This window comes from Nymphaea colorata, chromosome 8 (genome assembly GCF_008831285.2).
Source record: "Nymphaea colorata isolate Beijing-Zhang1983 chromosome 8, ASM883128v2, whole genome shotgun sequence".
NCBI lineage: Eukaryota > Viridiplantae > Streptophyta > Magnoliopsida > Nymphaeales > Nymphaeaceae > Nymphaea > Nymphaea colorata.
In genome coordinates this window covers 7,023,983-7,037,398 of record NC_045145.1, presented here as the reverse complement: position 1 = coordinate 7,037,398, position 13,416 = coordinate 7,023,983, and the positions used below count along the sequence as shown (strand labels likewise).

Genomic DNA, 13,416 nt, shown 5'->3' with positions numbered 1-13,416 from the left:
CCGCCGTCGCCCAATGGCGACCGACGCCTACCGATCCTTTCGATCCTCCTGATGGCTGCAACGAAAGCCCGATGGCTTCCGTCGCAGGCCCTCAACCCTTTTTTTTTAAAAAAAAAAACTTGCAGCCAAGAACATGGAAGAATCGAAAAGGAAGAACGCACAAAAAAAAACCATCCAAAGATCAACGATTCAACAATGAACATGGGCTCTTATACCAATTGTTGGGATTTCTCCCTCATGCATATACAAAACCAAACGTATATACCCTAAACAGGATCGTGTTCATGCTAAATCATTGAAACCAAAAGAAAATCTTAACTGTAGCGAAAGTGTACGTGAATCCATCTGAACTGGTGCTCGGGAAAGGGTACGTGCAGTGCACGTGAGGTCTCTCTCAAATGGGAAAGAGGAAACCCTAGAAACCAATGTCTCAGGCAACCATTCACACGACCCCAAGGATCACTACCATTTTATATTAAGGGCAATTGCGAATTCAACCCATCAAAGAGTTCGTAATTACATACAGGTATCTATACATTTCAAAATCACCTCATACCATCTAAAATGACGTAATATCCCAAAACGCAATCACTTAAGCGGATATTTACCTTAAGACAGTCATAATGTGTGAAATTCCTCATAGATATATGTCGGCCCACCAAATGATCTTACATTATCAGCCGAACCTCTTGATGAAAAATTAATATATGTTCAATCGTTATCACAAATATCGTTTACGGGTTTGAAACAGTGAAGTTTTTCTCGAGTACAGCATGGCAAAATTAAAAATCTCGAGAAAATCTCAGCAAGTGTTTTAAAATTTTGAGAAAAAGAAACTAAAAACAAAATGTCAGAGTAAAAAGAAGCAATAAGAAATGCAAAAAATGCATTTTTACGTTCTCTTTCATTTTCTTTTTCCGCATCTTTTTTAAAAAGATGGGTTTTTTTGGCAGTCCTATTTTGCACTATAGAACGGGATTTTCGAAAAAGAAAGACTGGTTTTGTATGACAATGGAATCAAGTGAGAGAAACCATGGACGTAGGCAAAATTAAGCTGAAACCACTCTAAACTGCGTGTTCTTTTATTGTTCATGTTACTTGTTCATCTTGTACTTGACAGGAGGAATTAAGTACAAGATGAGTTGGAGAGTGTTGAGAAATTAGTCTATGGTTCTTTTCGTCGGGAGATACTTCTTATTCACACTGATCAATTGAGTTTATACCGATCACCAGCATTTTGAAAATGCTAGAATAGAGATGGAATTTGATTCTATGAAGTCTACAGACTCTACACATTCCCTTGTGCCGTCACCAGGGTTAACCTTTTTAAGAGTAATATCACTTGATTAAAATATTGATACAATTGAATGATCACTCGAGTTTTTGCTCATCTACCTTCTAATATGAAACACAGTATATGCAAGTAAAAAAAGTCGATATGTATGTTCTTGTAGAATTACATCTAAAGGTTTCTTCTAACTAAAGACCCCATGAAACAAGAAGGATATATAGATCGAGAAATGAAAGTCAACTGACACTCCAATGAAATGCTGCATGACCTCTACATACAAGAATCAACTTAAACATGGTCCGCATTCTCTGGTGGGATATTCACGAGGTTTTAATGACTTGAAGAGATACTTTAATAAGATTTATTTGAGAAATTAAAGTGATTTAATTGTATAATAAAATTTGGTTGTTCGGACAATTTTAAGTTCTATATAAAGAACCATCCTTGATGTTTTGTGTTCATTTTGCTATGCTATGTATATTATCTAAGTGAACTATGGATTCCAATTATTTAAGTAACATAATATGTTGTTTATGGCACACGCTGGCTTTGTATAACTGTTCTAGTTGAAATATGTTGGACGATTTAGAGGTATTTATTATTATTATTTGTTAGACTCGATTGAAAAACTTTTGCTTTTTTTGTGACATTGAATTAGACCTGTTGATTGTTTCTTGAATTGGATACATGGACCCTTCTGTCATTTGTAAATTGGTAAATTGATCCTCTTGTTTTCATTCTGTAGAGAAATGACTAGAGAAATTTTTAAGAGAGAGAGAGAGAGAGAGAGAAGAGATTCAAAGGGCCTTGGATGGTTGAAAATGGATGAGAGAGGGTGTTTTTAGTGAAATTTTTGGACGATGCCTGACCCTTAGAACTGAAACACTTAAATTTTCATAGTGTGCACAGACTTTTCATTGGATGCATAGGTTAAGCATCCAAGTGTCCAATGTTACATATTTATGAATCTACTATGATGTTTCATGGCATACAACATGTTTGATAATATGTTTATGGGTCAAACTGAGGTGGTTTGATCTTTAAAATTTGACTTGGATTTTTTATATTATTTCACTTTCTATTATTCCGATAAATTTGAGTTCATATGTTTCAAACAATGTTCTATTTCGAGTCTTCTCATTGATAATTTTCCAAAATTTAGTCGAGGAACCCTGCCTCCAAGCTCCTAGTAGGAGGCTTCGCCATTAATCAGGACAACTCCTAAATAAGGCTATTAAACAGTCAATAGTTAACTATATAGCAAAGAGAGAGAGAGAGAGAGAGAACGAGAAAGAGAGAGTGTGTGTCTGTGTGCATATATCATGTTGCACCCACGCCTAATTTACTTTTTGATTCTAAACACTATAAAAAAAATTATTTATTTTAGTGCTTTTCCTCCGCAGGACTAGATACATCGCAAGTTCAGTTATTTTGAAAGTAAATCTTTCTATTGATTTTTTTCAAAAAAGAAAAAAAAATCCTACCATTTTGATTCGTGGGCATTCTATATGTATGCCACGCTGAGTTTGGGGATGTACCACTGCCTTCAAGTGAGTTTAGATCCAGGTTTACCCATCAATCTGTAACATTGGATCATCAGGTTCAAGCCATAAATGTTTCACCAAGTATGATTTCTTGGACAGGGACCATCAGCTTTATAATATTTAACAGATATGGTTTTACTTAAAAGCTGTGTTTTTTTAACCAGATTCAGATTTACTAATTTTTAGTTGGATTTGGCGTTGCAAAGCCAGATCTGACCACGAACTCATGTACTTGGATGTACAAGGACATTGTTCAATCCAGCTAAACATGTACTAGTTTGATAGGTCACTCTTCCTGAATTCTGATTGACGATTCAAAACCAGATCCAACCACTTCTGTACTTGAATGGTTGAATCCACAAGATGTTGATTGGATAAAGTGAAAGATGCAGGTTTGGCGGATCTGACTTTTTTTGGAAGCTTGAAAGTATAAGTAGTTGTAACTTGTAAGCTGTTGAGTTTTGAAATTCCTCGGCCACCTATTTACGTGTTGTGGTTGGATGATCTAACACTTCTGCATCTAGGAGAGAAGTAAAACAGAAACTTGGCTTCTCAGGACTGTGATGGTCCTGTAAGCTCATTGCTAAAGGAAGCCACTTCATTGGTTCAGTCAAGGGAATCTGCATCTGCAGAAACACAGATGCATCTTGGGGTCAAAAAAGTTGCAAGCTGCAAATTAATTAGAGTTGGGTACCTACCGAAAAATGACCAAACTCTGTTTCCAAGACCAACCCTTCCGAGCGAAAGGGGGAAAAAAAAAAGGCAACAGGGGAATTTGAAATATCGTGGCAAGTATATCTAACCACCATTTGTTTTGTATAAGCTATGAACTATGGTAGACACACACACATATATATATATATATAATTTTAAGAAAAAAATATTTCACAAAATATAGATTACCATTACCCAAACAAAAATACCAAGACATACCCAAAAAAATTCAAAATACGAGTCTGCCATGTCCTATGCCCAAGTCTTGTCAACACGGGCGCGGTGCTCTCCCAGGCATTCCCCTGTGACAGTATATAAGCAACAGCTGAACTATCCAATGGTTTTCTGGAACATTGAAGTTTCTTTGGCTTCAAGAACTCTGAGGAGACAAGTTTTCAGTTGGAACAGCTGTCGGAAAGCGACAAAGTTTAATACCTTGATTAGAGTAGTGTTTATCAAAGCTCTTCATGCTTTGTACTGCCTTCGTTCGTTTCTCTTTGTGATTTCATAAGCAACAAAGATGAAAACCTTAATTTTCGTAGTTTATCAAAGCTCTCCATTCTTTGTTCTGCCTTCAGTTCGTTTTTGCTTTGTTGTTCCGCCATATGTTCACAAGATTTGTGTGCATGGCATGTGATAGAACTCACTAACCCAAGCAAAATTTTCATTTACCAACATATCATTCTAATAATCTCTAGAGTTACAGAAAAAATGACTAACGCATCTGCTGTATATCCACTAAAATCAATTGCTACAAAAAATTGATTGGAGGCAAAGAATTCTGAAGGCCCTTCACCTTATCTTCTGAACAATAGAATCAAACAATTGAACTCTCCAATGTTCATGCAATTGCATATAGTTCTTCAGTTGCATTCTGGATTCAAGAATAAGTCCTACAAAATGGGCTTCTAACCAATGATGAATCAGTGCCCGATGCACTCACGCAAAGTTGGAATTGCAAAGTTCACATATCGCTCCCAAAGAGGAATGTACCTGCTAATTGCTAACTTAAGCCATGGCTTCATGTTGCCATTGTAGTGAATGACAGATGCACTTTCTATCAGTCGGTTATCAATATTTGAGTCATAACCCAAACCCAAGGTCTGCCACCTGCGATCAAGGGGCTCTGTCAAGCCATAAAATGCAAGGAGACCAGCAGGCAGAGTGCCCAGCTTCCAAAGCATTTGGTCTGAATTCTTCTCTTGCCAATACCGGTATCGGCCTGTCACATTAGCTTTCTTCCATTCCATGAGATCAAATATATTCATGCCAAATGCCCATCCACAAGCTTGTGGATCAAACTTTGCACTAATCTCAGGATTTGAGAAATTAAGGTACTTGTAATAACGATGAAAGGACTCAAGGCATGTCTCCACAGCACCATTCACATTCCCATGCAAATCAATTGAGAAGAGAGAGGTCAGATCCTTTTGGACTACAACATCATCATCAAGGAAAACCACCTTCTCCAATGAGGGATAGATATCAGGTATGTAGAATCTCAAATGGTTCAGCAAAGAAAGGTATTTGGGGTTGCGAAACTTGAGTTCACTGCTCAACTCTTCAGCACCCTTGAAGTAGAAAGCCTGTACTTCATCATCATGGAGTTGTTTCAGAACTGGAACATAAGAAGTGTTCAACCAACTGAATTGCTCAAAATTTTGCACATCAACTGTTGCTCCTTTGTAATCGTTGGAAAAAAACCAAGCCTGCATGGCTTTGTAGTTGATGCCATCTGTGACAATGTGAAACACAAGCTGCTTTGGATGATCAGCATTACAAACAGTAGAATTTACAACAACTGAGGTGGCCAATATATTATCAGAAAATATGCAGAAGTGGTAGAGGTGGTTGTCCATAAATTGGGGATAGTTCTTCTGCTCTTTTGCATGTTTTTCAATCGAAGGATTTCTGGTCCACTCAAGGGTCAATTTGATGCCAAGACAATAGAGACTCTTTGGTAATTCCTCAGCAGCTAATTGTCCAAATACAGTGCTCTGTGCAATAGCAGCATTGGCACGTTCTTCAAGAGACTCAATATGCCCTTTCAGTGACATAATTGTAGTTGCAGTATCATAGTGAGCTTCTTTAGCCTTGTAGATTAAAGATGCAAACCCTTTGATAATAGGCTCAGCTTCATAGGGTGTGATTGGAGCTTCTCTTGTGACAGCCTTGGACAGTAAAAGTTGTGCTTCTCGGATCTGCAAACTTAGCTCCCAAGCAAGGGGCTGATTATCGCTTTCTTTCGCAATAATTATATATGATTTTGCAAGAGTTATTTGGTCAGCCAACTGCCGTGAAAATGAAGTGGCACTCAGCATCTCTTCCATGAGATTCAAGGATCTATGTGAAGCATCTTCATTCATTGCATGCATCTAGCAGTATCAGAAGAGCATAAATCAGCTTTTATCCTTTTCAGGAGCAAAAGAGACCCATCAATTAATAGAATGATCGACCCAGAAGCTATAGAGATTTGCACAAGAGAAAACAATGAGCTTTTGTCCATTATGGGATTTGAACAAGAGAACCATATGAAATGAGGAGCACTCTCCTTTCAACTATAAAATAAAACTGTTGATTTAAGCATGTTATGTTGATAATATGTACATCCAAATTCAACATCTATGCAGGACTAATGTGCCATCATGGGCAGAATGCCCCACAACCATTAAAAACTCATCCAAGAGCATAATAAGATAAACAAATGGAGGTGTGTGTTTAATGAAAGACTTCATCAAGAACATAGTCCATCCCTGGCAAGATATGGAAGACAACTGAAAGTACTTAAAGTCATAGAATATTAGAATGTATTTATCTGAAGGAAGAAAGAAGAAAAACACATCCTACCCAACCTTCAATTGTAGTAGTCAAAAGTGCTAGGAAGGCCTATGCTGTTGACCTTCTAAAAGGCCTAGGTTTTGCCTAGATGGTCCAAAAAAGTAAAAGAAAATAAAAAATAAAAAAATGATGAACCGCATATAATATATATATATAAATATATATATATATATATATATATATATATATATATATATATATATAAGATTGATTAGGCAAATTGAAATACAATAATTGATATTGAAGGTTAAACAGTTATGAACAGATATGTATAGTGCTTATATGAAAAATGCATATCTATCTATCTATCTATATCTATGTCACATGGGTACGGGTACGGGTGCCGGTACTGGTACGGGTGCCGGTACTGGTACGGGTACAGACCATTTTCAAAAAACTTGGGTACCGGGGTACGGCCGTACACACACACATATATATGTCAAAAAATGCAGAAAAATAACATATTTGCACATATCTATATCAAAAATTACACAATCAGAATAACATATTGTCATATTCATAAATACATTCTCATTCTCCTCAGTCTCATAATTAACATTCAAAATACATCAGCTTTGTTCCTAATTAGTACAAGACAATATCTGATGCAGTCATGCAGATAACATTGTAATTGGACATATATCACACGATTCACACCAATATCAAATGGATTTCTTCTCAATCAATATATAACATGCAATACAGAATAATGAATATGCAGTCTATGCAGAATAAGTGAATAATTGATTCAGTATATGACGTGGGAAGGCATGCATCCAAAGAAGAATAGGTCATTGTTGGACAAGGCATACCAAAATACGAATATGATGTGATAAAGCTTGGAGTTCTTTTCAATTTATCAAAGGACATGCTCAAAAGACATCGGACTTGGGTTCATCAGCAGATTGGGATGAACCCAACGAAAAACAGAAAACACGCTGCAATCTGTTGGCCAAACAAAACACGCTGCATACAACGAAAAACAGAAAACAACTACGCAAAAAAGATGGACTCATTGAGAATCAACTACGCAAACAGAAAACAAGAGATAATAGTGAAAGAACAGAAACAATACAACGCCCAACGGTCGTCGCCGGAGGTGAAGGCAGGGGCAGAACCAATGAAAATGAACTAAAACATGGTAAAAACAAAAATATACCGCCGCCGTTCGCCTCCTGCCGTCGCCGTTCGCCTCCTACCATCGCCGATCAGTCGCCGTTCAACTGTCTTCGCCTTTCGTCGCCGGTCGCCGCCTTTGCCTGTCGCCGGCCGTCGCACGATGAGAGGAAACGAAACCCGTCGCTGTTCGCCTCCTACCGTCGTCGATCACCGTCGCCGTTCAACTGCCTTCGCCTTCACCGTCGCCGTTCGCCTCCTACCGTCGCTGGCCGTCGCACGATGAGAGGAAACGAAACCCTTAAAACGAAAACATGTTTTAAGAGTTTCGAGCTTTTTTTTAACGTTATAATCGTTTAAAACTTTAAAATCTAAAAATCGTTAAAATAAAAAAAAGACACATTTGGACTCGGTCAAAGTTGACCGTGCCCAAAAAAAGGTCAAAAATGACCTCCGGTGCGTTGACCGTACCCGGTACGGTCAACGCACAAAAAAGGCGTACCCAACCCCGTACCCGTACTGGTACCCGTGTCGTACCGGTACCATACGGGTACTCCTCCTTTGGAGGAGTACCCGTGTGACATAGATCTATATATATATATATATATATATATAAGATTGATTAGGCAAATTGAAATACAATAATTGATATTGAAGGGTAAACAGTTATGAACAGATATGTATAGTGCTTATATGAAAAATGCATATCACTCTATGATTTTATCTTTTCACTGAAAAAAAAAAAATCAATTAAATAGAATAAAAACTCATGGTTCGTGCCTTGTTGTTTCAGCCTAGCTGACTACAGTGACCTAGGCACCAACTAGGAAGCTCTGCCTAGGTTAGTCATGCAGTTGATCAGTCTGGCACTCAGCTCCCAGGTGAATGCTCACATATGCCTTTGACTACTAAGCCTTCAGTAGACCAACAATTCATTCAATACATAGAGAATCAAATATTTAACTTAAATTTTCAAGAAATGAATAAACCAATTCCATCTACTATATATACAATGGAACACCTAGGCGGAATATAGAAAACCACCAACAGAAACGGAAGCAATAATTTGGTTTGGTCTGTGAACTAAAGAAACTGGATCTTTTAACTGGTGTTCTTTTCATGTTGGAAAATTGTTTGTTTGACTTCTTTCCAGAAATACGTTCTACATTGTTTTGTATGTTATAACTCAACTTTGCGACTTCTTTTCTTGTATGATGTAGAAGTTCCAAGGATTGGGCCACTGAATAGGCCTCATCCTTGTCAGGTAAACTTTGGACAGCTCAACCACCAAACTTTATGAGGACGACAATACCATGGAAAAGCATAAGGCAGAGTGCCAGTGCTGTGACTAGAACCAAGGTTTTGCCACACAATCCTCTACAATACTCCTACCACCTGCTCTCCAACTGTTACAGAATTGTCCACAACATTTTATAAATATTGCAATATTTTCTCTTTCAAGTCCATGATTACAATATTGAAATTCCCAAATAACGATAACATTTGCTGTAACATTGTCGCAGTGGTAAATGCAAGCAAATAGAAATAAATCTGTGTGTGTGTGTGTGTGTGCATATATGTATATAAGTAAGTATGTATGCACTGGGATATGGTTGTGAGAAGCAAAAAGTGATTTAGGGATGCAAAGGTGTCCGATTTGTCCAAAAACTTTACTAGAGCTAGTTAGGATTCTTAGAACAAATCTGAAACATGCATGTTCACTTTGGGGTATCATACCTGATTCTGATGGATATCCAATAAAACTATGGGGTAATTAAATAAATTTGGTAAAGCTTTTCTGCATCTGAATATGAATCAGATCTGCCTTTGATTCCACAAATGTCTTAATGACCACCTATTTTTATCTCTGTCGAAAGCCCATCAAACAGGAAAGTTTAGCCCAGTTAATCCTGTACAACCTGCACCTTCAGCGTGAGATGGAATCACATACCCTACAGGAGGCCAACAAGATGGGCTTATAACATAGTGGAGTTCTAAACGGCGAGGTTTTTCTCGAGTATAATACGGCGAGTAAGGTGGCACCGGGCCGCTGGCAGGTACCCGGTACCCAGCTCGAATTGGGCCCAAGCCGGCCCAATAATTTATCGGGCAACCCCGGTTGGGCCCGATAAGCCCAAGTGGGCCTGATATTTTTTTCAAAATATTATTTTTATTAATTTTTTATATATAAATATAATATTTTATTACAATTAATTACATTTATATGTTATTTTATATTAAAAAAATTAATTTAATCAGGTCAGCCCTAGGCCAGGCTCGGGTTTGAATGGCCGGGCCGGGCCCGAGCCCAGGTTTCAAGTGTCGGGCTGACCCGAGCCCAGCTCCTTATCAAGCTGGGCCGCCCCGATGCCCTTGCTTAACGGCGAGCTTGAAAAAAATGAGAAAAATATAGTAAATTTTTAAATACTTAAGAAAAACTAAAAATGAGGGGAAAATAAAATAAGTGAGAAACTAATAACACAAACATAAAAAGATAAGTAGATTTGCAACAAATAAAAAACATAAAATGAAAAAAAAAAAACTGTTTGGCATTTAAAAAATGAAAAAAATGAAAAAAGTGAAAAATATTAAAAAAAGTCATTAACGAAGGGTTAAAAATGTGTTTTTTTCGTTTTTAACGTTTTTTTTAATGTGTTTTTCTAGTTTTAGACGGCAATTTAATTTTTCGGGCTTTTTTTTAAAAAACGCGAAAAATTAAATTACCGTTTTGACTATGGTTTATAATTTACTCAAGAATTCCTAATACAAGCTGCTAATAATTCAAAACCAGATTATAGATCAAAATGTTACTATTAAAGTGTAAGTGCACTTCCAATAGTGATGAGCATGAAAGCATAACATCATTCAGATAGCAAAATATGTCGGAACACAGCACAGAAGGAAATGTATAAAGATTATGAGAAAACAACCATAAGCTATGAATGCAAGCAACTTGTGGGTCATAATTTCACCTGCAAAGCCTGAATGGATCACCAGTACTATGAATGCTATAAAAGGTTCATCCAGGAAAACATCTAGAAATTGAACTGGGGTCGGTGCATTGCACAAATGATCAACAACTAGATAGCAAGTAGAGCAGTTTTGGATTGAAATGGCCTGAAAAAACCTGGTTTTGTATGCTTTCCTGTACTTTTCAAACAGGAAAACATGGCTTTTGAAACATAACAGGATCGTAAAACACCTAGCTTTCAGTTATATATATTTCATAATTTAGTACTAACTAGGCCATAGGCAATACCCATATAACCACCAACTTTTGTAAGTAACTAAAGAAAAACTTTAGATGTAATCTTCAAAATCTGTAAAATGCAGGTGTGTTTCTATACTTCTTAAAATTTGAAATGTTTCAAATTTTGAAAATGGATAAAGAAAAGGTCCTTACTTTTAGACTACTAATTTCAAAAGATACTTCTTTCTGTTATTTATCAACTCCAATTTGTCATTTAATCAGAATTTTTTCTTGATAAGATCATCAATTAGATCTAGGTGCCAATTCTTACTGTTGAAATTTTTGCCAGTTTTGGTGAATTCGTTTTGTAGTAAATTGATAGAGGACAGCTCCATTCATCTGGCAGGGGCAGCTGGTGATAAATTGACACGCTTGAAACCTAGAATGTTTGTCCCATGTTACAAGGCTGAAGCTCAGTGTACCCACCAGTGTGTAGTGACCAGAAGGATGTCAATGTCTTTACCAACCAGGAGACCGCACTCGCAAAGCATAGGGCGTTGCTCGTGATGTGTCGTGTCATGATGTTGGGACAGCCAAAAAAATTATATATTTCACCAGAAAATTATAAACTAAAATGTCAGCTAAAAAATTCCACTTACCTGCCTGCATCTATTAACTAACCAAATATAGGCACAAACATATGCAAGTCTGGTTCACCTAAGATCTTTCAGTTGGCTTTCTCATGTCCATGTCAATGTCTAGCACCTACACCAAAACCAGATGCAACGCGACACTGGTGCATAGGTCAAACTGAAAAGCTTGCTTGATATGGTCATATTTGTTTGGTAGGCATTTAGTTACTCACTTAATTATAGTTTGAATATATTAAATTTATTTATTTTCAAAGATTAAGGAGTCCACCACGTCAAGAAGTCATTTTCTTCAACTTTTCATAAATTTATAGTATCCCAAAAGAGAAGCAAAAAAGATCGTCCTGTTTCAATCAGACAGTGGAATTGACCAATGGGGATGTCATTAGAAAAAAGTCAGAAAGTGACAATATATGTTAGAAAGATTATGCAAGAGAATCAGAAGTGTGGAGAAAAGGCAGCTGCAGAGGAGGAGGCAATTAGAATGACTAGACATGGTCAGAGGCAGTCATGTCTATGAAATTATGATAGAGTTGTGCCCAACTTCCAGGCAAATGCAGCAAATAAGTTAAAACATATACAATAGTTTGGAATTTTAGCTTCATCGCAATAAACGTCAACAGTCCAGTGTTCAATTGGATTAACGGTGCCCCTTCTAATGGGATCCTATTCTATTGCCGTAAAATGGAGGTTCGGTGCCATTAAATTGAGGTTAGAAAGTTCAGGTCATGAAACTGTGATATTCCTATAAAAGGAGCATCAGTATCTTGTGTAGCCTAATTCTTTGTGAAGAAGTTTGTTCCAGATTTTCAGTGAGTTGTTAGGCGACTTACATAAACATGTTAGCTAACTCGGTGCTACTCCAAAGCGGTTAAACAGGATAACCAGCTTTCGACCAAGGAAGGGATTATAAGTGTTCACAACCAGGCAGGAAAGGAAGAAAAGCCAATGTTTCAAAGCAAGTCAATCAGGTGAAACAAAAAGATGCAAAACCAGAAAGACACCATCTTTTCAAGACAAAATCAAATTTATTATTTTTCAAGCATATGTTCTCAATTAGCATCTAGAGTATCATATGCATAAAAACAACTTGGTAGCGTTCGTTTCGCACATTGAAAAATTGAAGCACGAATAAATTACTCAAACTAAGTGAACGAGCTAATCAGTTCATGTACTCCAAATCAAACTTTAAGTGAAAGCCAATTCACACATTAGATTCACACATCAACAACTTAGATAGCCACCATTTTACGATTGAGATGAATAGATATAAAGAAATTTTCAACTGGAAAGAGCCAGGAGGCAAGGGGAGGAGAGGGATCACCTGGCGGGACGCAGATCCATCTTCCTGACGATGGTGGACCACGAAAAGAATGCAAACGATGATCACAAAGAACACGAAGAGGCCCAGGACCCCATTAGAGAACCTCGCTCTACCGTGACGTCTGGGATCTTTCCTTCTCATCTTCTTCCAGACAAAAACTTCACGCCCCAATAAAGGAAACTGCAAAAGACATTTGCTTCCTCACTAGACAAAATGGTTCATCTCTCTCTTGCTGGGTGATAGATAGCAGAAAAGTTCTCGCAAAGAGTGGGGGAAGGGAGCTGCATATCTAGAAAAATTAGCGAAAGGGTTCAAGTTTCCACAGAGAGAGATAATACAAGAACTCAGGGAGCAACCAGTAGTAATGGTAACAATAACAAATGAACAAATTAAGAGAGAAAACAATAGATCCCTCTCTATCACTTGATAGAGAGAGGAGGCAAAGCTTTTAGAAGGAGAGAGGGGGGGACAGGAAGCTACAAATATTGAGAAATTTGGCAAATAGTATTCGACAACTTTTATCGGGAGCAAGAAGCTCTCTCTCTCTCTCTCTCTCTCTCTCTCTCTCTGTGTGTGTGAGATCCATGAAACGCAGGGCTGCATGGTCTTTAACTCGAAGAGGGGAAAACGGAAGTTTCACCATGATCGGTCCACCTCCGCCCCCACCTCTATTTTTTAATTCTACTGTGTCCTCCATACTTCGTCATGGTCAGACATGTAGTGTTTACTCTCTCTTTCTCTCGCTCAAT

General features: G+C 37.5%; 1 protein-coding gene across 2 annotated transcripts; it reads right to left on the bottom strand.

The window, feature by feature from the left end:
* Positions 1-4,196: 4,196 nt before the first annotated feature.
* Positions 4,197-13,416, bottom strand: LOC116259053 (hexosyltransferase GAUT11-like). 2 transcript variants are annotated; one of them, XM_031636653.2, is made up of 2 exons: positions 12,668-13,416; positions 4,197-5,924 (listed from the first exon to the last, which is right to left on the bottom strand). In XM_031636653.2, exons 1-2 carry the CDS (start codon positions 12,806-12,808, stop codon positions 4,473-4,475), a joined length of 1,593 nt encoding a protein of 530 aa, XP_031492513.1. In that variant the 5' UTR covers positions 12,809-13,416; the 3' UTR covers positions 4,197-4,472. The 2 variants fall into 2 exon arrangements, with proteins under 2 accessions (XP_031492513.1, XP_031492514.1); XM_031636654.2 differs by lacking the exon at positions 12,668-13,416 and adding an exon at positions 7,547-7,702.